This window comes from Microchirus variegatus, assembly GCF_963457635.1.
Source record: "Microchirus variegatus genome assembly, chromosome: 9".
Taxonomy (NCBI): Eukaryota; Metazoa; Chordata; class Actinopteri; order Pleuronectiformes; family Soleidae; genus Microchirus; species Microchirus variegatus.
Genome location: NC_139810.1, coordinates 12,540,709 through 12,568,075, shown reverse-complemented (window position 1 = coordinate 12,568,075; position 27,367 = coordinate 12,540,709). Strand labels below are relative to the sequence as shown.

Here is a 27,367-nt window from a genome sequence, read left to right as displayed (position 1 = left end):
GTTTTTCCACTTATTGTTTTTTCTTATTTCATTTTTTGCTCAGTCCTTCTGTGATGTGCTTGACTCTGGTAACAAGCATTTCTGCCTGCTTTTGTGTTTTTGGACTCGGGGGTATTTTCTGCCCTGACTTTATTTGTTACCTGCTTTGAAGTATCTTGTTTTGGTTCTCAGTTCCGACCTTTGTTGGCCCCACAGTCCAGCTAAGCCTCGTGTTAAATCGTTAGGGGGGAAAATAGCCCTGTTCAGAGTGGAAGAAGTTCGGACATGGAAGCGGACAGGGGAGTGTCCAGTTGAGACTTTTTTCTGTGCTTTGGAGCTGCTCTTATTTTAATTAAAACAAGCCAGACTAAAGTATTCTCTCTCAAAGTCTATATTCAATTATTTGTGTGTGGAAAACACAATTAAACTTGCATATCTGCATCTCATAATTATGCTTTCCAATACTAACGCCATCAAAACCATTCCTCCAAGCAAACTGAATTCCATTGCAGCATTGTGAATAAATAATATATCACAGTCAATACAACAATCTTTTTTAAAGACAATGACAGGTGGATGGATGATTCAGTACTTTAAGTCAATTTTTAAGCTTTATACTCTCGACACACACACACCCCCCCACACACGCGCACACACACACACACACACACACACAAAACATAATATCACTTTCAATTCATGGACTGACACTATTATCATGAATCTTCTGAATTATTCATGTTCATGATTAAACATCATTCTAGGATGTGAAGTGGTTTTACAAGTGCCCTCTCAATCTATAACTTTTTTTCTCATCACTGGCAGGTTTTAAATCCCAAAAAGAAAGGCAAAAAGAAGAAATACATCAATTCAGGAACTGTGAGTACACCCATTTCTCCTACATCTGCCTGTCAGTTCCTCTGTATTGATATTCATGGTTGTTTTGTACTTTATACCTTTATACTGTCAGCATCATAACCTCTTATATCTTCTTCTCTCTTACTGACTCTTTCACTGTCTGGCACCTGTTTGTCATTTTGTCTTTCTCGCTTCCTGGCACTCATCCTCTTTTACCCTACCTCTTTGTTTATCACTCTCGTGTGTGTGTGTGTGTGTGTGTGTGTGCCAGGTAACATTGCTGTCCTTCAAAGTGGAGTCCGAGTACACCTTTGTGGATTTCATCCGAGGAGGGTGAGTGGAATAACAATCAGCCTCCTCTGTCCTCTCACAGTGAGCATCAATAGCCACCGTTTTTGTGGTTGTTTATACGTCAGTTTGTGAGCGTGTGCGTATATGTGTGAAGTTAAACGTTCCCAGGTTGAAAATCTAACAAAAAACTGTTTTGTAAGCATCACCGTGAATTCTTGTTGGCTGTGAAAGAACCAGGTTTTTGTAGACATTTGGACTGATGATTCTCACATTCAAACACCTAATTTATTTATTTCATTCAACTTTTAATAGCTGCTTCTATTTGCCTTACCTAATTAGACCCTGAAAAGTGGAATGCTGCTCCGCCATACTAATTAGCCAGTGAACCAGTAATTATGTTTGAATTATACTGAAGTGTGAGTGTGATGCTCTTTGTTGTTTCCCTCTTTGATTCCCTCTTTATTTGTAACAGAACGCAGCTGAATTTCACAGTGGCTATAGACTTCACTGCATCTAACGGTAAGTCACTGACTTGAGTGTATGCACAACTTTGCTTTTGTGCATACACTATGTATGTATTATGTATTACACTACAACACACTGGCTCCCAGCCATTGCATCACAACACCAATATCCCACCCAACCCTTTAAAACATAAATCAATCACAACACAGGGCCTTCACAGCTTGAAGAGCAACTGCCAGTGATGAATCAGATGGTCTTACACAACCAACAGTAAAGGAAATTTGACAGCTTAGATGAAATAGTATTTGCTATACAAAGACCATTGGCCTGTATTATTCATTTGTACAATTGTAAAACCATAAATTTAGTCTGTCACTAAACCACTTTAGTCCATTATTGTAGTCATATCCATTCACGATTGGTGGAGGATGGACACAAGTTACAAGTTATTTGAATGTGGAAAATACGGTGTGAAACAGAGGACTAATGCAAACATATAATTTGGGGTAAAATATTATTCTTGAGTTGTTGGTTGTTGTGTACAGCATATGTCACAGTGCATGGCTAACTATGTTGGCTGGGTAAATGATTAGTTCCCCATTCAATGCAATAGCACTGCGTTAAGAAGTAGTGTATTGTTTCAAAGGGTTGGAGTCAAGTCATTAAGATTAGTGCTGCCAGGTAAACGCGTTAATTAACGCGTTAACTTGAACCCATTTTAAGGGGCGTCAATTTTTTAATCGAGCGATAAACGCTCTTTTTGGCCGAGCAAACTTTGTAGTTTTTTTCACATGCTGTTGTCTCAACTAGTAACGTGAGGACAACTACAACACCACACCGGATCTAGATAGACCGGAAACAAAACAACAGACTCCGTTTTGAGTGGATGGCGAGCGTCGTGTGCTTCTCTGCTAGCTCCTTCAGCTCGTTACGGCAACAACACGTTAAACCACGGGACTTCGTCTGCGTTAAAGAACAGCTCTTTATTCACAGCACTGTCAGCACTGTTATTACTGTGAGGCTCTCACAATAAGAGGAATAACTGAAAATATGCAGAGTGACAGAGATATTCACCTACAGCTCACTAATGTTAACACACAGAACACATTACTTCCTGCTTCAACTACCTACCTCTCTGACGTCACAGTACGCGAACGTCTCGTACCTCCTACAGCACACACACATATATACACAGCTCCTCACACACACACACCAGGTTTAGCCTGTAACATAGATTAGTTTGTCTTGGTTCAGTCTGTAGAATAAGATGTGTAATAATAATTCATCTACAATTAGATTTTGGCTTGAACAAATATTATATTATAATTATTGTCTTGAAATTGCAGTAAGCTGTATTGCAATTTAGATAAATTTTGATTAATTGTTCAGCCCTACACTACAGTATATGCCAAAATATGCAAATAACATTTACACAAAGCAAGCCAATCCACTTTTCTATGTTGATAAGAGTATTAAAATGAGGAAAAATAATGGTACAAAAAGAAATCAAGGGACATTTAGAATAGATAAAAATGTACGATTAATTATATATATATAATCGCGAGTTAACTATGACATTAATGTGATTAATCGCGATTTAATATTTTAATAATTTGACAGCACTAATTAAGATACCCAACTGTACCAATAATGTTACTCACCGTTGCCTCATAACTGTCTCAGATTAAAGAGATAGTTTAAGTTGTTTAACCCTTGGTGCGTCATCAGATTGCCTATATGTTGTGCTGAAAAATAAAAAATAAAAAACACTATATTGTATGTTCTTAGCCTCTATATTATAAACCTGCTTAAGTCTACATCTTAAGAATGTTTTCCACTTTTTCTCACTGTCAGACTGCCTTAACTGGTTAGAAACAAAGGTTTGTAAACCACTCTCCCACACCAAACTCTATAGAGAAAATCAATGTTTTTTTTAGCTCTAGGGGGCAAGGGAGGTCTGCTGCTGCCTCTCTTGGCAAGGTTGTGTCCCTTTCGTAAATCTGAGCAAAGAATTTCAAACACCAAAGTCACAGTATAACCCATTTGAACTCAGTGGCAGAGGTAGCAGTGGATCAATAACTCCTGTTTGCTGTGATATTAAATCACTGATTTTCTCTATGGAGTTTGATATGGGGAGTGAGTTGTATACAAAACAACCTTTGGTTTCTAGCTGGAAAAGGCTGTCCCACAGTGAAATGAAGCTGTGAAATAATAGAGACTTTCATGTGTAGTTTTTCTTTTTATGGCTCAAATCTGTTTTCCCTGGTTCTCAGAGATGGTGGCGTGCTTGGTGGCATACTCAGCACCTCATACATCCATAAGTCCCCCTTTTCTTTTTGGAAATAACATGACCTTTTATTATGGCAGGTACATTTATGCATATGATGGTGTGCACAGTGTTGTTCTGAATAGATTCAGGCTCTTTTCTTTTTTGTTACATGTTGAAAAGTGCAGTCAACTGTGCATGGTGTGCAGGTCACGTTGAATGTTGAATTTTGCAGCCAGATGCAAGTGGTTAAATGGGATTGGGAGAATGCATTACCACTGCTGCAGGTGTGTTTGGAGCAGATATCTATCGTGGCTAATCAAATCACCCCCCAACCCCTCGTCCCTTTCATACCCTTTAAAGGAAGGACACTTTTATAACAGAGAGGTGCAGACATGTTTATCCCAAGGGGATAAAAGGACAACAACACTCAGCTATGTTTAAATTACCTGTTATAATTCTGTTTATATGAGTCTGTGATTGTTTTCTCTTCTACAATTATCACATATTGCAGACCTGGATGTACTGCAATTAAAATGTGAATGCTCTGTTACTTTTGGGAAAACTCCCACAGGAAAAGAGGAAATAAAGTGTAAGGTGTCATCCTGGCATTAGACATCTTCTCTTTTACTTACGGTTACACATTTGGTGCATTTTCCTGAAAAGTTTGTCACCCCCGCAAAAAAAACTGTTACTGACCAACTTGCTACATTTAATTAAAAATGTTTTGATAAATTAGTTAATAAAATATTAATGTAAAATTCAGCAACATTCTCTGCACTGAGATGCTGGGGGTCTGTCCACTGTAGGAGCTGAACACACACACATACTGGCCTACTTGCTTTAGTGGGGACCAAAGTCTGTAAGCACCACCATCTGTATAGAATAGCATAACCTTTTATAGGAGTTTCAAATAAAGTGGGAGCTAGTACGATTACTCACAGGTGAACCGTGAACTGCAAATGAAGCATGCTGAGGGTTTTTATATCATCACAGCATTTGAGGATTAATTATTCTAAAAAGAAATGAAAAAGAAAAATGTTTTCATTCTATTAGTCTTTACCCCACAGATGCAATTTTTTTTTTAATATACAGTATACTGCATATTGTGTAACATTATTTAAATGACGTTCATGTTTCATTGTTTTACAATTTGTAGCAACATGGTTGTAGCTACACTCTCCTCCTCTCGAGTCGCAGCACATTATCTTTAGCTCGCCTCACATTTGAACCATGTTTCTTGACCTTCTCCTCTGCTTATAACATTAGTGCTTTGGTTGATGTGCACTTTCTGAAGACATACATCTAAACCATTAAGAGAAATGACAAAATAAAGAATTTATTGACTAGAAATATATAATTACCATGCCAAATTACCACTGCTGATACAGTGTATTTCGCGGGTGAAAACCAAAACATGTAATCATTGATTTTGTGTCACCATGTGTCTTCCAAGGTAACCCATCCCAGCCCACTTCACTCCACTACATGAGTCCATACCAGATGAATGCATATGCCATGGCTCTGAAAGCAGTGGGTGAGATTATCCAGGACTACGACAGCGACAAGCTCTTTCCCGCCTATGGTTTTGGAGCTAAGCTGCCCCCTGATGGCAAAATCTCCCATGCATTTCCACTGGTGAGACACACACACGCACGCACACACACACACAGACGACACCTCCACAGCACTAAGCAGGGTGTGGTGTGGACCAGGAGTTGTTGCTGTGACAGCAGCTGGTCACACAAGTTGAGAGGTTGGCTCATCTTCCTGCCAGCGGGAATCTCCCAGCATCTTCCACACATCCTCCTGAGGGATGAGGGGGACCAGTCACAAACTGCTGGATGCTGAGCTAAAGTGATGCCAAGTCTGTGCATGTGTTACCAAAATTGCTATCATATCAAATAACAGATATGTTATCCCTGAGGAATTTTTTTAAAAGAATTTCAGCAATGTTAAATGTGATAAAATGACAAGTTAAAAGTAAGATTTGTCTCAGTTGACCATTCTTAGCTAGACTTAGCTAGATTTTGAAGTTTTGGTTGTGACTGACTGTGTCTCAATTCAGTTTATGCAGCCTCCCTCCAGTGGCTGCATTTGCAGTCTCGAAGGTGTCAGAATGCATCACAGTGTAGTGATAAGACCTATATCCAAACATGTACTGTGTTCCAGAACCAACTGCTTTTTTTTTATAGAGCTGGTCAAGTCACGAGTCATCCGGGTTAATATTGCAAATCTGTAAAGTAACTCATGACTCGAGGTCTCCATTAATCCAGAACCATTGAGTCCTAACTCCTAGGGGTTTATAGTTTAGTCCAAACTAAACATCTCTTATCGTACATACCTCTTCTAAACCTGTCAAACCCATTTCAAGACCATAGTAGAAAGTATAGCTGCTAAAATTGCATAAGTTAATTTGCGCTAGCTGACTCCTCTGTTTAAGGCCGAGCCGAGTCTGAACCACTGTCTAAATGGCTAACACAGCGTTACAGCAGGAAACATACATACAAATCCTGTTACAGCTCTACTTTTTTAGGTGAACAAAAATAGCAGGCTAATGTTAATAAAGCATATGGTCACAAATGTTTTCCCTAAAGTTGCATTTGCAATGTTTTCATTTTTTGTTAATGAGCTATGATGACATTTCTGTAGAACCCAAAGGCCAGAACATCCCATTTAACAACATTATAACCTTATTCCTTATTTTTAAATTGTGTAAGTAAACCAAATATTAAATATCATCACACAGCATATTAATATAATGTTGCTACTTCTGTCTGAAGAACAAAATAGGAAAACATATGCACCCCATTTATGCCTGAAGATATGGCCATGAATGTAAACTCGTTTGTAAGTTGATATGTCTAATTATCACATTAACTGTCAGATCATTTATGCAGTTGAAGTGGATTTAAATGTAATATCTAAAATTGTGTTAGCACACTGCTAAGAGTAATATATATAGAAGTTTTGTTATGTTGCTATTGAGTGTTATTGTGGGCCTAACAATGGAATCCCCTCAATGTGAAAGTAAGGTAATGAACTTGTTTGTTGTGCTGCTTGTATTTAATGAATTGTGTTGTGCTGTCTGTTACAGGGAGGAGAAAGTGACAATCCAAACTGTGTAGGAATAGAGGGCGTTCTCGAGGCCTATTTCCAGAGTCTGAGGACGGTGCAGCTCTATGGTCCCACTAACTTTGCACCTGTTATTAATAAAGTGGCAAAGTAAGTTTGAAAGTGTATGGAATTTTGGAATTTGCATACAATTCTTCTTTGCAACACAATTGTTCTTTTCAAATCATTTGGGGGTGTGAACTGTTTTGAAGACCCCTCAAAGAATGGGTGGTCAAGTAAATTTGGTCTAGTGCCAATATTTTCCTGGGCCAAAACATCATATCAAATCAGTTTTTTTCCTCTACTAACCCACTGCAGCCGACTTCCACTGGCCGTACGTTCGCTTTACAGCCTTGTTGTTGTGCAAGTTCAGTATACCTCAGCATCTTGAGTTCATAGGCCTCCTCCACTGCACTTTCCCAGGACACCATGAGCTTGATGATGTACATGAACATGAGTGAGGCTGACCACAGGACAAGGTTGGTCGCAAGTTGGTGGATGCAATCTCAGCTGGGAAGCAGAGCTTCTTGCTGAAGTCTGCCAACAGCTTCCAGTGTCTGATCTTGTGGTGAGGCTGGCTTGCCCCTCACCCTCCTGGACGAATTATGTTGATTGGTGGGGGAGGAAGGGCATTGACTTTCTCTGTCCACTTTCCAGCACTGCTGCAAGACACTAACACCTGGTTGTGCCACCAGGTGTAGGAGCCTTGGGTGAGGCCGGTCTTGCATCCCACCAAGATGTGTTTCAGTGTTGCTGGACTTGGACATAGAGGGCATGTGGGGTCTTCGCCATACCCCTGGCCTAGGTTTGCAGGAGATGGCAGGACATCGTAGGCAGCCCTGATGGTAAAGCTCACTTTGAATACCTCCATCTCCCACAGCTCTTTCTAGGAGATCTTCCTCTTCTCCACTCCGATGCCATCCACTGCCCTTGCTTTGCCTGCACCACTTGTGCGCACCTTCCCGCTTCTTCTTCCGGTCGTACCTCCTGGACCACCAGCTTGCAGCTCTCAGATTGGCCAGAGTCACGGTGTTCTATGCTGGTGTACTAGCCCCAAGGCCAAGACCACTCTTCCGCTCCTGCACTAGTCCCACGATGTCCCTGTGTCTGAGTGCTGCCTTTGCCTGCTCAGTTGCAGCCAATGGGGTCCACTTCCGGTGGCCAGGATGTGGGGCGGAAGTGGGCTACAAATGGATCGTTTGTATGTTTGTCTGGAGCTTTTCAAGTAGCCGCACAGTGCAAGCCTTGGTCTTGGTGAGTGTTGTGAGTTTGTCCATGTGGACACTCTGACCGGTGGCAACCTCAGCCCTTGCCTTATCCGCTGTCTGCCAACCACCCATTGAGAGGCCCGCATGATGAGCTCCATGGCAAGGGTGAAGGCCGGCAGGGAGATGACTTCCAGGTACTGCCATTCTGTGGTGTAGTCTGCTGTTGACAAGCAGAGCGGGACTTCTTGGAATTAGGCCTTGTTAAGGGATGTGAGAGCTGCAGGGACCCTGAAGTAGTCAAAGGCTGTCCACAGGAGGGACTGAGCCAAAAGAGATCAGAACTGACCTCCTTCCACAATGTCTTGAGGCATGCCTTTGGCCACTTGCTTAATGGCCTTCGCCCCTGGATCTTCTTCTCTGCTGTCGGTCGTATTGGGTTGGGTTCAGGTTGCTCTCTTGTGCATTGTTCTTCCTCCACTGGGGCAGGGGTGTTGATGTCCTGCAGACTGTGGTGTGTGTCCTGCTGCTGAACTTCTGTGGACTGGATCGACCTGCTTCTCAAAAAGAAGCTGTCGATGTGACTTCCCTGTTTACCCTTCTTCACTCTTTCTTGCCCTGGCGTATTTTAAGGCCTTGGGTGAAAATAACCTTTGTCCAGCCACAAACGCAGTTCTGGAGTTTGTGTCCTGCTGTATCTGTTGGAGCCTCAGGTATGCTGATCATCGGTTTCATAGTCTGTTCCATTCTTGTGTTAATTACTGGGGGGTGTTTTCTTCTTAGGACTTTTCGTGTGGTTGGGACACATACAACAAGTGCTGGATCTCTCCACCATGAGTAGCTAGTCCATGGTGGCATGCTAGTTGATGCTAATGTATGTACATAATACAAACATGATGTTATGTGTGTAGTGACTGAGTAGTGAACAGTGTGGATTGGTGTAGAACAACTGTTTCATAGTTACGTTTGTATTGAAAAAAGGTAAAATTACAAACCGATAAAGAGACACCAAAAAGTACATGTCATCAAACTTTACAGATAAAACTGTCACATAATAAAATGTTACTTTAATATTTCTTCAAATACAGTGGAACTTTACACGAGGGAGTACACAACTGAAAAATGTTTCCTTCTGCTTTAAACATTGAGCGATAGTGCTACTATTTCACACCATCATTTATTTACACAGACTCTGTTTCCTTTTCATTCGGAGCAGCATTTGTTTTATTCCAGTTCCAGTGTGTGCTTGTGGTTCCTTTTTCTGTCCTTTCTCTCCTCTCCTGTCTCCCTGCTCCACTGCATGTACGGCCACATACACACACACTGGGATCTGATGAGGTGGAGTGAGTGACAAGGGTGTTAAATGTCTCTCAAAGCTAAATATGGACTAACTTTAACCTGAAAACCAGGTTAAAAATATCAGCATTTGTAAACACGCTGCCACTCATCATGAAACAGGCACCAGCGCTGCTCTTCAGAAGAGGCTGCAGCTCTGAAACACCGCTGCACATCCTGCTGTGTTTAATTGCAGACGTCACTTTGACCTGTCTGAGCTGTCAGAGAGGAAGTTCTCCTCTTCAAACTCTGCAACACCACACTGCAGGTTTAAAAGTGACTCCTCAGATCCTGTAGCACTCAGAACTAGACTAAAACCAACAATCAGTCTCCAAAATAACATATATTTTAACTCATGAAATTGTCACATGAACTGATTTTTACTTTTTTATAATAAAATGAATTATTGAATATTCGTGACCATCCCTAGTAAACGTTCAGATTTGCATATGTGATAACCCTGAGGAGAGAGTTTTGTGTGAGACCAACAGACAGGTATGTTTTGTGTTTACCTTAGTAATCTGGTGTACAGACAGAGTCCTAATGTGTGTGTCTGTGTGTGTGTACACATTTCACAGCTGTGCCGCAGAGATTACAGATGGCTCTCAGTACTTTGTCCTGTTGATGATCACAGATGGAGTGATATCAGACATGGTCCAGACCAAAGAGGCTGTGGTCAATGTGAGTCAAAACACACACATACACTGCAGTTTCATCTGCTGCGCTTGTGCATCTTAACATCCGGTTTCCTTTACATATTTTTCTTTTAAAAGCACTGATGCTTTGTTTGAATTGTGGATGAGAGCAGCTCAGTATCCTGTGATCAGTTATAAAAATAACTTGCTCTCATTCACTGAGAGGTCAATAGCTGTTTCACAAACAAATCTGATTAATGTTTGAAAGGTTTACATCAGGGATTTCTTTTCATCTCTTATTTGCCTGAACTTTTCAAACAACCTCACCTATCAGATTAAAATAACTATTAGAAACGTTTGATACTAAGAATGTATTTTATTAATAATCTTTCCTGTTGTTTCCTGAACAGGCTGCGTCGCTCCCGATGTCTATAATCATTGTAGGTGTTGGTCCTGCTGAGTTTGATGGTGAGTGGTTCGTTTGTTTGTGTGGTCTATGTGAGTGAGGAAACATAACAGATGAAGGTCACACCTAGTGACAAAAAAACATCAATCTATTTATGGTCTTGCTCAGTGTGTGCCTCAATAATTTAGGTGCGTCGGATTTAACAATTATACACAACAAACACAATAGTTGTGCACAGGTTAGTCTGCTTTTCACTTCACTTCGCAAAGCAGACTAAGCTGTGCACTAGAGGAAACACGCTGTGTACACATATCAGATATTTGCTGGTAACGATTGATAAATATAGCTGTGTGTTATCTGCATAACAATGGAAGTTGATGCTTTCTAAGTAAGTTGCCAAAAGGCACTCAGCCCTGTGTAACTCCATAGTCTAACTTTTCTTTTCTCTCTTCTTTTTTTTTTTTTTCAAAAGTTTACATCATTTTCATCTCAATGTGACGCGGAGAGACAGGTCCACTGCAACGGATGCGTGTGACGACTGTGTGACTACAGCATTGCTCTTTTTTGTACATCTGATGCACTGCTAAATCGAATATGATGTGGTTGTGCTCCCAAAAAACACTGCATGAGAACTGCCACTTACAAAACCACTAGATAAGTGACAGATGCCGAATAAAGAGCTATTCATTGTCATTGACAACACCATGAATGAATAAATAATTCATTCATGCATTGTCTTCCACTTTATCCTCCACATGAGGGTCAAAAAGGCGAGGTACAACCCAGGCAGGTCGACAGTCCATCACAGGGCAAATATATAGAGACAAACCAATTAACATCGCTTTTTGAATTGTGGGAGGAAACTGGAAAACCTGGAAAGACCTATTTTGAACATGCAAACAGTGAAGGCCATTTTGTATTGTATGTATTAAGGTCAATAACAGATAGACCTAGTATAGGTCCTGTTTTGAAAAAATAGATAAATAAAGAATTCATTTTAAAAAGCTACTTCCGAAATTGACTCGTAGTTTTGAGAAAAAGAGAAAAAGGTTGCATGGATCATGATTGGCTCTTCATATAAACCAGTACTGGTTCACCCTTCTTGGGGGAGTGACTGGAGAAAGCCAATAAAGGCAATTGTGGATGCACATTACAGCCCACTGATGAGTGAATGACCTCTCAGTGAGGACTCTGTGTTGCACCTTGAGTCTTTTTACTTGATTTCTGGGAGTTTTAACCTACTAACATGCACCTGTTATCATTAAATACTCTCTGTCCTGGTGTTTGTCCTCATATTGTCTTTTTCCTGACCTTTTTTGACCTCATGTGGTGCTCGACAGCCTTTGTGAGGCAGTTCAACATATCCAGACTGTTTCTGTTGTGTCTGTCAGAGTGAGTTGCAGATGCAGGATGTACACTGCTGTGCCAGTGCCGTCTCTGAACACCTCTCAGACAAACATTTCCATCATAGCACAATTCGGGAGCATGCACGTCCTTCTATATTTGGCCACAGTCGAAATGGCTGTCTGAAAGCGTTCCCGGTAAATGCACTACATCGCGTTTGTTGCCAGAATTATCTTCAATTTCTGACCTGCAATGTAACTGTACATCATTTTTTCTCCCGAAGGAATGACATTTTTGGTGCATAAAGCATTGAAAACCCTTCTCGGCTGAATATCTTACTCCCATGCTGAGCTCCACCTGAGCAATTACATTAGGAAAAAAAATAAAAAGGAACATCCTCTACCTTGGTTTTATTCTCCTGAGGTGGTTTAAAGTATTCAGCCACGCTCTCTGTGTTACTCTCTGTCCTTACAGCGATGGAGGAGCTGGATGGAGACGAGGTGCGAGTGTCCTCCAGAGGACGTCTTGCTGAGAGAGACATTGTTCAGGTACTCGTCATAATTCTGCATAACTTTGCGGGTTAGGAGGGGGGCACTTTTCCCTGTCAACAGCAACCGCATGGGGTGAAAGTAATCCCCAGAGGATGATGGATTACTCAAACATGCACTCTGGGAAATGCCTCAGACAGATATACAGTACAGCACTCATCTTCACAATGCACAATCATATGGGTCATAGAGGTTCATTTTGACACATTTAATCCCACATTTTCATCATTAAACAACAGTACATTCATTGTATATTTTTTATGATGATTTACAATAAAAAGATAAAAGATCTGCGAAAGAAAAACACTCCACATAGTAATAATGTGCTGTGGTTTGATATTATTGATATCATCTGTTTTGATGGGTTTATTTATAGAAAAAAAATGCTGTTAATCATTTATAATGTATTTTAAAAAGAGGCTTCATTGAGAAAAAGTATTTCCTACTCCTTCATGAGTCATTTTCCGGCTCTTTCTTTAGCAGTTTTAAATATAAATGAGCGGTAATCCCATCCGGAACAGATCTTGCAACACAAAAGAGTATAGAGAAAATAAATAGGGGGCAAATATAGCACAATGACCTCTGACAAGTGGATTATTTTCTGTACAGTCGTAGAAAAGTGGTCAGTCCTCTGGCAGAGCTTTAGAAACGCTGATGATAAATGGGTGTTTACCGTGATAAATACAGTGTGAGCTATAGGAGATAGCAAACATAACAGTAATAACAGTATATGACACTGACTAGATTTGTGTTTCTGATGTCAGCATTAATATAAGCTTAGAGAAAAGGTTTTCATACATATGCAGCAATGGTTGTCAGGCCTGGTTTCACACTGGATGAGTGTGCACCGTGTAAAGGCTGCGACGTGTCTCTCTTTTCGTGTAGACACACGCATAATTGAATGAGACCATTCACACTGGCTGTGTGTTTTTGGGAATATACTTTCTTTTTTTTTTACGCAGGGCCAGGCTCATTTTCACTGCAAAGCTAAACCGTGAAAATTATATTTCTCCACAGTTTAAGGATTTCTGTTGCATATATCACACACATTTTCAGAGTAAAAGCACTGTAACTTTTCTGTTTTATCGTGAAATTTGTGCAATACCACCAGATCTGCAGCTTCATACTGAATAATCCTGGCATTTAATTGAGTACAGAGGAGTATTTAGAGGGTTTAAATGTATGTCTTTTGATTTTCAAACACAGGAGAAGCTGCATAGAAGCTCTCTGGCAGGTGAGCATACATTCAGGGAAAGTGGAGTTTCCTTATTAAGTCTGGATTTCGGCTATGTAAATACATTTAAAAAAACATTATATGGATGGTTTAATGCATTAATTTGGCACCAGTGCTGTTTGTTAACCCTTTCCTATAGGAACATTACATTTTTTATTGTTACGCAGTTCCGGCTGTTTAATTAATATATGTCATATATAAGATTAATTTACCTGTTTATTAAATCGAGCTTCCAAAGAGTGACATGAAATGGCTAAAATGGTGAGGGTATCTCAGTAGTAGAGTGAGTAATTTTTCCACTTGATAGGTTAGGGGTGTGATTCCCAGCTCTAGTCTACATGCCAATGTGTTCATGGGCAAGACACTTAACCCCACATTGCTCCTGTCTTCTGTGCTGGCAGCATTTTCTATTTTCTAAGGCTTTTCTATTCCAACATGATTGCGCCCCAGTGCACAAAGCAAAGCCCATAAAGGCATGGTTTGATGAGTTTGGTGTAGAAGACCTTGACTGGCTTGCACAGAGCCCTGACCTCAACCCCATCAAGCACCTTTGGGATGAAGTGGAACAGAGATTGTGAGCCAGGTCTTCTTGCCCAACATCAATGTCTGACCTCATGCTCTACAGAATTAATGGACACAAATTCACATAGAAACACTTCAAAATCTTGAGGAAAGTCTTCCAAGAAGTGTGGAAGCTGTTATAGCTGCAAAAGGTGGAGGGACCAAGTCCATATTAAAGTCCTGTATATGTATTTGAATATGTCATTACAGTCCCTGATTGTGTAATGGTCAGTCGTCCCAAATACTTTGTCCATATAGCGTAGATGTGCTGTATGGATGGTTGTGAATGGGTGAACTGTAGTTTAAAGCAGCTTTGTGTGGTCATCAAGACTAGAGACCATTAATACTCCACATGATGTTCATTCATTCATTAATCGTTTATCCTCCACATGAGGGTCACACGGTGACTGGTGCCAATCCCAGCTGACATAGGGTGAAAGGCTGAGTACACACTACAGACAGGTCTCCACACCGAGACAAACAACCATTCACTCTCACATTCACACCTACGGTCAATTCAGAGTGTCCAGTTAACCTGCATGTCCAAAGTGTTTTTGGACATGCAGTAAGACCCTTGTTCTGACAGGCTGCATAGGCAACAGCCTCTACATGATGTATTACATAAAAATATGAGACGGTGTCCAGCCCTCCATTGCCATATTAATACTAAAATAAGGCATTGAACTATTCATCTATTGGTATTTTTTTTATTTACTTAGCGGAAATCCAAACTTAATAGCATAGCTTCACTTTCCTTAAACGCACAGCCAGGGGATACAATTTTCATTGGGGACGACTATCGCCTCATGGCGGCGTGATGAACTGTACATGCATCCATTTAAAGAAACAATAGCCTCAGAGTTCTGTTGAGCAAGATTTCCAGACTACAAACAAAACAAAAACAAGTTCAGTGGAGCAGGTCTTGCTCTTTGTGGCTTATATAATATATATATCTCCATCCCAGATATAATGTTAACCCTGTTCTCCTTGGCATTTTTAGCCAAGGAATTAGCTTTCTTTGGAAATAAATCAGGAGAGTCACCTCCACTTGAACGCCTTGACTCACTTACTGCCTCCACTGAGTGGCTTATCGTGTTGTGTCCATCGCTGTGTTCATGTGGAACCCATACTCATGACATACAGGTTGTGAATAGTCCTCTACTATATTTTTACACAGGTTATATTTCTTTTCTGATATCTTGTGAGGCTGAAAGTTGCATCTTGCATCATTAAACTGAGTGACCTTTTACCCTGTGTCAGTGTAAAGTAATTATACATTAAATAGCACACATATGCCATTGAGCTATACCAGGTTAACAGCTGGATCATCTTTTGCTCGCGTTTTAAAGTTGTATTGAAGTTGAAATTAAGTCTCTCCAGCATGGTTCATTAACTAATCACATTTGCAGGGAACACAGTAATCCTTTAATCACCTCAGTCTGGATTTACATGCCTGTATCTGTTGTTATCGATTCAATCAGATCACTGCCCTCACTGCTTTGATCAGTTTACAGTTAATGTATGTAGCATAAGCTGATCAGCAGTTACCTAAGGTGTGGATTGCACTTATTTACATGTGAGTCAATGTTGGTTGTGTGAAAAGCCATGGTCACTATATTTTTTCAGTCTGCTATCTAGCGATCACAGAATAATCAATTTGTTATCCTGTGATAACAAGATAAATTAGCGCTTTATCTCAAGATAACATAGCTCGTTTTGTCATGATAACAAGATAACAAAAACAAAAGGTTGTTCCCGCTTTACTGATCATTTCTTTCAGTGATAAGTACCAGCGGCAGCATCTACGCTTTGACACCTGCCAGTAGCTGAAAATGTTGGAACAAACAAAACGGAGAATCTACAAATCAGAGCATCAGGCTGTATTTTAGTCAAGGTCTAACACTGGCACAAATTGCACCGTGTCTTTCAGTTAGTGCTAGAATTCAGATCAGCAGTCGTCATTTAAGGAGAAGACTATTCCAGCTGGGGCCCTACACACTAAGAAATCAAAGTGTGAGACTGTACCTAAAAAGGTACAAATGCTTTGTCGCTCCAGTGGTACCCTATCAGGGTACTGTACAAGCACTGTACCTTTCTCAGTGTGTACCAACCAGTACATTTTTGTACCAGGACGTAAAAGTAAATTTTTGTCACTAGGGGTGCAAAAATGTTTCTTTAGAGGTACAAACAAGCAGGTACAAAAATTTACTAATTTTAAAGGTACAGTGCTTTTACCCTGATAGGGTACATCTGGAGCGAAAAAGCATTTGTACCTTTTTAGGTACAGTCTCGTACTTTGATTTCTTAGTGTGTATATGTTGCTGCTGCTGGTACTCATCACTGAAATAAATGATCATAAAGAGGGAGCAACCTTTTATTTTTGTTATCTCGTTATCATGAGAAAACGAGCCTTGTAATCTTGTGATAACGCACTCATTTATCTTGATTATTACGTGATCTTGAAAAGAACGGACACAAAAATATTAGAAACCATGGCTGTTCTTGGCTTCTGTTAGCAGTAATTGACTATTACTGCTGTTAAATAACATAAGTCTTGTAATGTCAGTATCACTATCTAAATTTAGAAACAGTAGGTTTTTGGTTTTACAAGGGAACAGCTTGTTACAGCGTCTCACAGACATGTACTGTTCCTCCTGGTATAAAAGTCTCTCCATCATGGTAACACCTCCGGGAAGCTATTTCAGACTAACAAGAGCAGGCTCCTGTCTAAATGAACGGTAGAGAACCATACACGAGTGGAATCAGCAGTCAAAAAGTTTGAAAAATACCTGTAACTTTGCACTTAAATAAGGTTTAAAACACCTTTCTTTGCCAAAAGGTGTTCCAGGATTTTGTGAGTCACTGACCTCTATTATGGCTCAGTTCAGACACTAAGTACCTTCAGCTCTCGACTCTCTTCTTTTGATCCGCTTTGGCTCCTCCATCAAATCAAAGTACTTGGACAGATCCTGTCTATAAGCTTGGTGTCCTCCTCTTCCGTCCATCTTTCACAAATCACTTGACGTTGATGTGAACCTCAGTGCAACAGCATGATTGGTCGATACATATTTTGGTTGTGCATTCTCTCTCTCCTTCTCTTCTAAGTCACCTGCAACACCTTTAAAGTCATGAAAACAAGCAAACTAAGGATTTTCTTAACACTCTCACAACAAAGCATGTAAAGCTGTCACGACAAGTGTGTAGCACAGGTTTAAATACACAGAGATTCAATTCAATTAATTTTTATAGCGCCAAATCACAACATACATCATCTCAAGGCACTGTACATAAACAACATCATGCAGAGCAGAGGAACCCAACAATTCACACAATGAGCAAGCACTAGGCAGGAAGAAATCTCTGACAGAAACAAACTCAAAGATATGCAGTTTGCCTTGGCCGGTTGGGGTGAAAGGAAAAATGGGGGACAAGAGGGAGAGGAGGTAGAGACAGAAGAAGGAGACCAGGAGCAGATATACAACAACTGTATCAAGTTATACATTTATACAGGACAGTTAGAATCAGTGATGACATGTTTATAGAACTATGATGTCATTTATATTAGCAGCAGGAGAAATTGTTTATAACATTTTTTACTGATATCGTCTTTTAATTATAGCATAATAATAATGGTGATGACATGTATGATAATAATAATAGTAGCAGTAGCCTCAAAACTGGATCTGGATCCTGCAACCTGCAAGATGAGGACACAGATTTTACATAAAGAGAGAAGCTATTGCTTCTGTACTGTGCAAAATGTTAAACGTACAGTTTATTTGAGACATGTTTGAGCATTACATACACATGCTGTTTAAATATAAACTCATTGGCAGCTTTTTGCTATACAGTGCTTGATGTGGGTCTAGTGCACAGTACCATCAATTCATGATTTTACCATCTTGAGTACCAGCACTTTTATTTGCATAATGGCACAATTCTCATGAGTTACCGGTACTCTGTTGAGGTTATCTGTACACTTAATTATTATGTCCCAGGATAATAATTTCTACTTCATGACATTCACCTGTTGTCGCTAGAGTCTAGTGTTTGTTAATGGCTTGTTAATGACAGTCGATTATTGTGATCAGTCATTGAACATGTTCACAGATGTGCATCGGAACGATGGCACATTCGTAGGGTTTGTAGTGTGTGTGTGTGTGTGTGTGTGTGTGTGTGTGTGTGTGTGTGTACTTGTGAACCAGTAGAACAGTGGACTTCGGTGTCGTTATACAATCACAATCAGGGGACTCGACGTGAACAGGGGACATTTTTTAATTTTTACCCTGTTAGTCATGCTTTAAATCATGCTAAAATCATTTCTAAAATGCTATGGTGACTTTTTTTTGTTTAATATTAAACTAAATCGGGACTTGCAAGTGTGTGAGTGTTCAAGCCCATACTCAGCAGTGCTCCTGCTGGCTGGAGCAGAATGACAAATACATTATTGTGTTGTGTTTTTATAAATTAATTATAATTATATATATTATATATCTATAATAATAATTTTAAATCATTGTGTGAAATGTTAAGGAGAAATCTGCAAAATGTGTAACCTAAGTACAGTTTTTATTTGTATTATTTTAATATGGACTAAATATATAAATAGATGCTGTGAACATATTCTGGTACCTTTTTATTTTCTTAAGATTGTTCATAATTTAGTGTTTAATGATTTAGTAATATCACCAGACATACTGTACATGCCTCATGGGTAAAGGGAGTACTGACACTTAATTTTTTCCCACTTCATGCACTGCTAAAATATAAGACCAACATTCAGTCACATCATTCCAATCCAAAGATAAACAATCACTCAATCATTCAGTCAATCGAGTTTGACTGAATATTCACAGCACTGTATGTGTCTTCTTTACGTATACTGTAGTTGTGTTTGTTAAATGTTTTGCACATAGAAAAACAAAACTGTTTAATAATCCTTGACCTAGACAATCTGTTTGCAGGTGCTGTATAGAACAAGCAGCTGTGTTCATATTTTTTTTTTTATTCTGTAAAGTCTATAAGAAATGTCCTCAAGCAATGGCACTTGGACATTAGTCAGGACTGAGGACGTAAGCTCGAAACCATTTTCAGACATAAATTCGCTGCCATTTCCGCAGCTTGCCATTTACACAGGAGAAATGCAGCAGGAGATTGTCTGAGTCAGACGTGTTTACGACAGCTGGAGAATGTCGAGAACAATGAGGACGAAGGGTGACGTTTCGCTTCAGCATGCCGGAAGCATAACTTGTACCAGTCTCTGTCACTAATTCCTCCGTTTTTTTATATTATGGTAAATTAAATATTTTATTACTACATCCAAATGTCATGCAGAACAAGCAATTTGACTATCTTAGAGAGGACGTCGGGAAGATGAGAGATATTTTTAGCAACAAGGTTATAGACTTATCAACTCTTATTCAAATAAAAGAAGAAAAAAGATTGATTTATTCAAAGTTGGAATCTATAGCATAACTATTAATGTATGTATAGCCATCAAATACAGGGATTACACAAGAGTCACAGCCTCAATGTCTTGTACAGTGGGAGGCATCAGAACTCATTATAAAAGGTCAATTTTATAAGGGGATTCACTATAAGAAGAAGAGGTGAAGGTCATGTTGGTCATTAATTAAAGGCAATCCCTCAGTGAAGCAGACTAAAAGGGAAACGACACGGTTATTATCAGCTTCCTTTATTGAAACAGAGACCACAGCATTTTATTAGGACTGTAACAATGATTTGATTTATTTATTTATTTATTATAAACAAGTGGTCTGATTTTTCAGCTTCTTAAATGTGAACATTTTGTGATTTTTGATTTGAATAATTTTGGTTTGTGAACAAAACAAGATGTTCCAGAACAACATCATTCCCAAACAAGTATTCGATTAATCGAGGAAAATGATCAACAGATTAATAGATAATGAAAATAATTGTTACCTGCAACCCTATTGTACTTAAACTACATAAATAAATAAAAAAATATAGATTTTATAAACAAAACTGGACACTGTATTTTTCCTCCTTTGCTTCCAGTTTGTTCCATTCAGAGACTACATTGACAGATCTGGCAACCAAGTCCTCAGCATGGCCCGGCTGGCTAAAGACGTCCTCGCCGAGATCCCCGACCAGCTGCTGTCTTTTATGAAAACCAGAGGAATTGAACCTCGACCAGCCCTTTCCAACTCACCGTTACCTGGGCTTCACCAGCACATCTGACACCGGCGCTCATCTCTGACTCTCCCTCATCGCTTCCTCCACTCTTCTCTCTCCTCGACTGTGCTCACTCTCCATACAATTATTTGTCACTTTAGCAAAGCAGAAGGATCGACCCGTGACTCACCCCCCCCCCCCCCTTGTCCTATCACCGCTGAAGCTGAACACGCACATCAAACAGACACAGCGGGGCGCTCATCCCTGACCCACCTGCTGTTGTTCCTCATCTTCTCCTCTCTACAGCATCACAGCCGATTTTCTCTGTGAAAAAAACCAGTGAGACTGAACCACGGACGCCCTTTTTCCTTCCCACTGGTCTTTTTTACGGAGCTTAACTTCTTCAATTAATTTCCCTCAGCAGACTCACAAAGGGTTCTCACGTGTCCTTGTCCTCAGAAATGTTAACACTTCATTCATTGGGTCCTTGAAAGTGCAAAATGGAAAACTTAATTGAAGCAGGGCCCCCCCAAATGAAAGCAGAAGCCCTCGAGGAGCGAAATCTTAGATCGATTGCTTTTGGGCTATTTTTTTTTTTGGCAACAACTGGACTGCAATTCATTTCAATAAGTGGTCACTGTCTTTTTTTCTCTCTCTCTATCATCATTATCATCAAGCTGTGCCAAATGTCTCAAAACTGAAACTGATGGAGCCAAGCAACAGATGAAACAGAGAGGGTGCAGGGTTTCTCATGTGGATGTTGTTCGGAGGATCTCATGACACACACACACACACAAACTTTGCCCAGCGTGTGCTGAGGCCGGGTGCACATTCCCCCCTCCCATCCTCACCCCCGCTGTTAGAGAAATGCCAGTCTCTCCGGCTGTCCTGCAGAGAGAGGTGGACGAGAAGGAAGGATACAGTGAAGAAAGGAAAGAAGTAAGGAGGGGAGGAAAGAAGGTAAAGCTCGGAGTAAAATCGAAGAAAGTGTTAAGGGCACGATGGGGAGGAATAGAAAGTCAAAGACGGGGCAAAAAAAGTGTGGAGGAACGACAACTGTGGTAGACAAGGTCAGAGGAAAGCGGTCAGGGATTTGTTTGATGCCAGTAAACAGATGGTGAACATCAGAGATGTTGTCATGCTGTCTTTACTTTAGTTAATCTTTGAGTTAATCTTGTTTTAAGGATTGGAAATCACACACACACACACTTCTCCAAAAAGCAATATACCCGTTGCCCAGTGTAAAGTACGCATGTCCCTCCCCACGCTCAACCCCTGCCATGACTTGACATTCATTCCCAGGCAGCAGACTGCAGCCGTGTGTACAAAGTGGGCAAAGTCTGCCACCTAGTGTCCATTACCTTGTAGAACAGGATGTCCTTATTATGCGTGACACCTATTATTACACAGCTCTCTCTCTCACCTCACTATCACAATACAACAGATGACAGAGAGAATTGTGCTGATTGAAAAATAATAATAATAATAACTACAGATTCTGGTGTGTTTTAGGAGCTGAGGTGTGTCATGTTTTCAAGACATTTTGTTAATATCAATGTAATGGTAGTGGTTTATAGGGTCGCATATGCTGTTTAATGTTACGTGTAAGCATATTCATGTTTTTTATAAAATTGTACTATAGTTTGCATGTTGGGAAAATGTCTGTTCCAGTGCTAAAAGTTGTTGGTGTCGTCGCAACTGGAAAAAAAATAAGATATAATATATGCATTTTACTGTACAGAGTCACTGTACATGTCAGTTTGTTGGATTTCAGAGCAAACTTGTGTGTGCAACATCCTGCAGAAGCCTTGTATATTTGGTAAGTGACGCTTCTGAACGCCCCCTCACTGAGACCCGTGTATTTTTGATATTCTGCAACGATGTGTGACCTGTTCTCAAGGAAATAAAATCCAGGCATGTATGTATGGTCTCTGCAAGACAGCTGCATATTATGTTATTCAGAGGGCATGTTCGCCTGTAACGTTGTTTTTGGTACATGAGCAATTTTCTCTCTCTCTCTCTCTCTCTCTCTCTCTCTGTGATATTGCTGTATGAACATGTCTATATTCAGCATAATGATCGTAGTCTTTTTGGGGAAGAAAAAAAAAAGAATTACATTGTACACATGCAGTATATAGTAAAGTACATGCTGAAATATGTTTTACCACTTAGATTAGAGCTTTAAAAGCCTTTTGAATCTGTGTCACAAATGATAAACCTGTGTTGACGTTTTTATGAAATGTCCAAATAAGAGTTGATGAATGTAGGAGTTTTCATTCCAAACAGAGTTGTTTTGACAAATGCTGTGTTTTGATATAGCACATGGCTACATTTGTGTTTCGTTATTTCTCCTCCAGATGATGGACTGCATTACAATATTATCAAAACGCAAAGCAGAATAGTCTCGTCATTGAATGCTATTTGATGAGTAGAAAGTCGCACCGAGGTTTTACCATGGTGCTGCTGGTGGGTTTCATACTGATTAAAGGTCCTGTAAAAAATGGCGACATGTTTTGCCTCAGACCTGCTTCCTTTAGAATGAGAGTTTACGTTTGTGTAAACCTGCTTATTTTTTTGCAGCTATAATTACAGATACAAATTACAGATGTTCCCTAAACGCCGCACATTCAGGCTATGTTTTATTTTTTTCATAGCGGGCATTTTGACAAGCCATAATCAAATGTATACATAATCAAATGATGGATGGCTCAATTCCATTTAGTTTCCTCAGTTTGAGGGTGCATGCTGGCTCACTGGCATACTCTCCAGACGTATTTGAACTAAGCAAAAATAAATTATTGTTATAGATGTTAGAAACACCTGTGCTTTTCCTGCTAAAATGTGTCAAAATGGCTCTGCCATGAAAAACGGCTTAAAGTGTGGGGCTTAATCAGGCAGCTGTTCACACAAAAAAACTAAGTTAGTTACTGCGACTCATTTGATTAGTGGTTAAGGTTTTGAGTTAGTTTATTTGTCTCAAAGATTTTTTGAAGATTATTATCTTGAAAGTTTCTCAATCAATTCAAAACTTCCAAAAATCTATTTTTTTCTTAAACAGTCAGTTTTGATAAGGATAGCCTGTTTTATTTCAGAAGGCCTTACAGCAGGGGTTCTCAAAGTATTGATACCTGAGGGCCAATTTAGGAACCCAACATTAGCCTGAGGGCCGCCAAAGGAAAAAGAAACAAGAAAAAAAAAACTGAAAGAAATCCCATTTGTAATAATTTTAATGACCAGATTGCAGTTCTACAGTTTACACTAATTGGTCTGTATCCAGTAATGTCCAATAAACATTTAGCAAGCTTAGTAGCTCCTGGATTAAAGCTATCAACTGTAATTCATTGCGGAAATTTTTCTGTGGGCCGCCATTGGCCCACGGGCCGCACTTTGAGAACCAATGCCTTACAGTGTAATAGAAAATAAAGGCTTCCTCATTGTTAAGTTTATACACAGGATACACTTATTTCTTGGTTTTGCTAGTGTTTATGTTGCCTTTTTCCAAATTCCACACTTTTGTGTGGAAACTTTTGTTTTGAATCCATTATTAATCAAATAGTGACCCAAAGAATCAGACACAGAATCATGAGATGTTCTTCTTCTTGAGAAATGTGTGGTTTTATCATTTAAGTAGCAAAAAGGGCTTCATTCCTTTGAATAACATATATTATATCGTTTTGGTCTAAGTTTAAAGATTATAGGTTTTTTTTAAAAAAGCACAGGAGTAAATAATCAAAATGAATGATGGCCAAAAATGTACTGCATCTGTTCCGCGGTGCATGCTTGCCTCACCGTCACACTGTCCTGACCGTTTAAACTGACGAGAGCCTCGGTTAACGTCATCACAAACACCTGCGCTTTAACACAGTCCAAATGTCTGCTGTGCCAAGTTTGTGGATATTTCCTCTTTTCTCATATCATTAAATGAACAAGAAAGAGGAGAAAACATACACAACAACACAATATCTCACACAAACAATATAAACAATAAAATGTGTCATGTGATGCCAAGTGACAGGACCTCGACCATCAAGAGGTAAATACGAGCAAGTAAAGTAAATTCTGCGCAGTAATTCTTATCGTTTTGTTCTTTCATTTTTTCTTTATTATGATTTTATAATAATTATTTCCAATGCTTTTATAATGTGTATGTGTATATATTCATATCGGCTCACTTTCACTTCGTCACATGTGCACGCCAAGCCCTAAAACGTCAACTTGTTCATTAGTCTGCCTGATCAGACTCGTTTCACGTGTTTGACCCTTGGATTCTAGCCGTTCTAGCTGTTTTGTGGATTTGTTTGCCTGACCCTCTGGTATTTTGACCCTGTGTAGTTTCTATGACCGAGTAAACTGAACACTCCTTTAAACTGAGATTATGGTGATTCTCTGCCCGGAATACACCTCAATGTTTATAATAAAACACATTAGTCGTGATGTCACCGCTATTCAGCTCAGCTCCAACTTGCATAGCTGCTGTATTTGCATGATAATTACAACAATAAATATCGAATTAATGTAACAAATGTTGTTGACAGCATTCCTGCAAGATTATTTTCCAGCTATTCTGAAATAGATTAACCAAAAACGGAAAGAAATGGCAGCCTGGAGGCTAGGAAAACATGACACAATCATCTCTGCGAGGTTGAAATGAGTTATTGTGCCCCTTTGACTCAGTTCTTACTCCAGCATGGCAACATGCTCCCATGTGCCAATAGAATGTTATGCTAAAATTAGCCAATTAGCTGTAAACTGTATTAAAAGCACAACTGGAGTCAAGAGAACAGTCTTGTATAGTTATAACTCATGAGTTATAATGCTGATGGCACTCGGTTAAGGTTAGGATTCGCCAATGTCAATACAGTTCCTGAGCTGTTTGGATAAAAGCTCACGGATACTCACTAAAACTGTTACTAATGAGTAGAAATGGATTTGACTGATGGTCGGAGACATGTGAAGTCCCAAAAATGACACATTTCTCCCAGTCTCAGCCCTATGGGTCCCTTCATTGGGATTGAGTGAACAGGTTGCTTATTATTGTATGAGTACATTATGTAGACACCAGCACAGAGGACTTTACAGATCACTGCAACTGCACAGAGGAACACTCGGTGTTGGATACGTCGTGACAGCCTATTAAACATAACGACTGTAAGAGCCAGAGGAGTACTTCAGCCTGGATGAAAACCCGCTACTGAAGGAGGTGTTTTTGGAGCAGACAGACGTGGCCTGCGTTTGAGAGAGACCGGGTGTAGTGAAGCGCCACACTGTGGGAACTTTAAAACATCATGGAACATGACAGCCGAGTATCTGTACAACACTGATAGCCTTTCATTTTTCGATTGAGCCGCAGCCGTCGCACCTCAGTCTGCTGCGGCTCTGTCAACAACATGTAAACGCTGATGTCATTACATCTTCTTCTTTTGCTCAAAGAATCATTGTTATGAGTGTGTGGAAAGAAACAAGGAACAACATCTGGCTCAAGCGTGCGTACGTGTGTGTGTGTCTGTGTTCTTTTTTTTTTTTTTTTCTTTTAAAGGGACTTGAACAAACCTGGTTTTGTGGGACTTTGGGTAATAGGTCAGGGAGGCTTAGCTCAGGGAAACTTTGGGCAAATATAAATGAAGCCTTCAAGCTTGAAAAAGAGCAGGGAAAGGGAGACAACTTGCTTGAGATCCACGCCACAGGTTACTCTCAGACATACTCTGTGCATATCACTGCTCACAAAGATCACTCAGTGACGGCTTTGTACATATTCCAAAGTGGTTTCCTCAAACATTAACTGGAACCAAGTGTAGCCCACAGCAGGGGTGTGTGATCACAGTGCAGCACACAGCGTCTGTGTTGAACTCACAGTGACAGTTTCTACTGCAAATGAATGCTACGTGAATAATCAAAGTTGTGTAGAAGCCCCAGTAAAGGCACAAGTAGGGTTAACAGTAACGACAATGTAGCCCCACTGCTTTTTCCATCGACCTCACCAATGAGCCGCTTTACACAACAGCTTTTTGTTGTTGTTACGTCGTCACGGCTGAGAGGTGCTGCGGACGGAGTTATAAAGCAGAGAGAAACATGTCAACCATACGCTGCATAAATCCATGTAATGTTTGTCCTGAGGGAAAAAGCTGAAGCCTTTTACTGGAATAGGTTGAACTTTTGGCAAAAACATATTAGCAGTGTCTTAGTAAGACTGATGAGAAGACTGATACCACTCTGAAGTCAGTAGGAATCATCTTATCTTGTTATCTTGTAATACTTGCATATAGAATATAAAAATTCTCCTTTTCCACAGTATTTTTTTGAGATGCATATTTGTAAAGTCTTGTCATACTTGGATAATATTTTATAATCTTATAATACCATATATCTCCCTAATTTCAGCCAATTTATCTACATTTGCTCAAAACCAATGCAGCACTTTTTTTTCCTCATCACCATCTGTTGCCGTCACTGACTCGGCAGAGACACAAGTTAAAGCTATTAAATGATGAGTTTGCCAATGTGGTGCATGCACTAATGTGAGACCTTTTAAGACCAGAACAGACAGAGGAGGAGGGAGATATTTTATACTTCTGCTTTGGAGTTTGGATAAAGGCAAAGCTTTGTTCTTTGTTTCGGTTAATGGTTTGGATTAGGTCTACAGATCCAGGACTTGGAGGCATAATATTCTCTCTGGAGCATGGCAAGAACCATGTCAGCAGTCCCTAGGTCTTTGGGAAAAAAACACATCATGTGGGACCTGAAGAGTGGTGGAAAACAATCATGGTGTTAAATGCAGTTATTTATGATGTTTTAAAGGTCATAACAAGGTGTGATCCCTGCCCCAATGTTTGACGCTATCTATAGGGGTGGGTCATACTGACAATCTGTGTCTGAGGAGAGACGCTTTGCTTTTCTACATGCAAGTAGATGCCAATTTTATTGTTCATACTTGAATGAGGGTCCAAGTCTTTCTATTGTCAGTTGTATGTGT

General features: G+C 39.9%; 1 protein-coding gene across 1 annotated transcript in view; it reads left to right on the top strand.

The window, feature by feature from the left end:
- LOC310931940 (copine-9-like) overlaps positions 1 to 20,463 on the top strand; it is a gene marked incomplete at both ends in the record, with an annotated part of 81,512 nt that extends 61,049 nt beyond the window's left edge. Inside the window, 9 exons of the mRNA XM_083895186.1 lie at positions 805 to 858; positions 1,109 to 1,170; positions 1,601 to 1,647; positions 5,316 to 5,497; positions 6,957 to 7,084; positions 10,092 to 10,194; positions 10,559 to 10,616; positions 12,373 to 12,446; positions 20,281 to 20,463. Coding sequence (XP_083751312.1) covers positions 805 to 858; positions 1,109 to 1,170; positions 1,601 to 1,647; positions 5,316 to 5,497; positions 6,957 to 7,084; positions 10,092 to 10,194; positions 10,559 to 10,616; positions 12,373 to 12,446; positions 20,281 to 20,463 — 891 coding nt within the window. The remainder of the gene's footprint in view (positions 1 to 804; positions 859 to 1,108; positions 1,171 to 1,600; positions 1,648 to 5,315; positions 5,498 to 6,956; positions 7,085 to 10,091; positions 10,195 to 10,558; positions 10,617 to 12,372; positions 12,447 to 20,280) is intronic.
- Between the last annotated feature and the right edge of the window lie 6,904 nt (positions 20,464 to 27,367).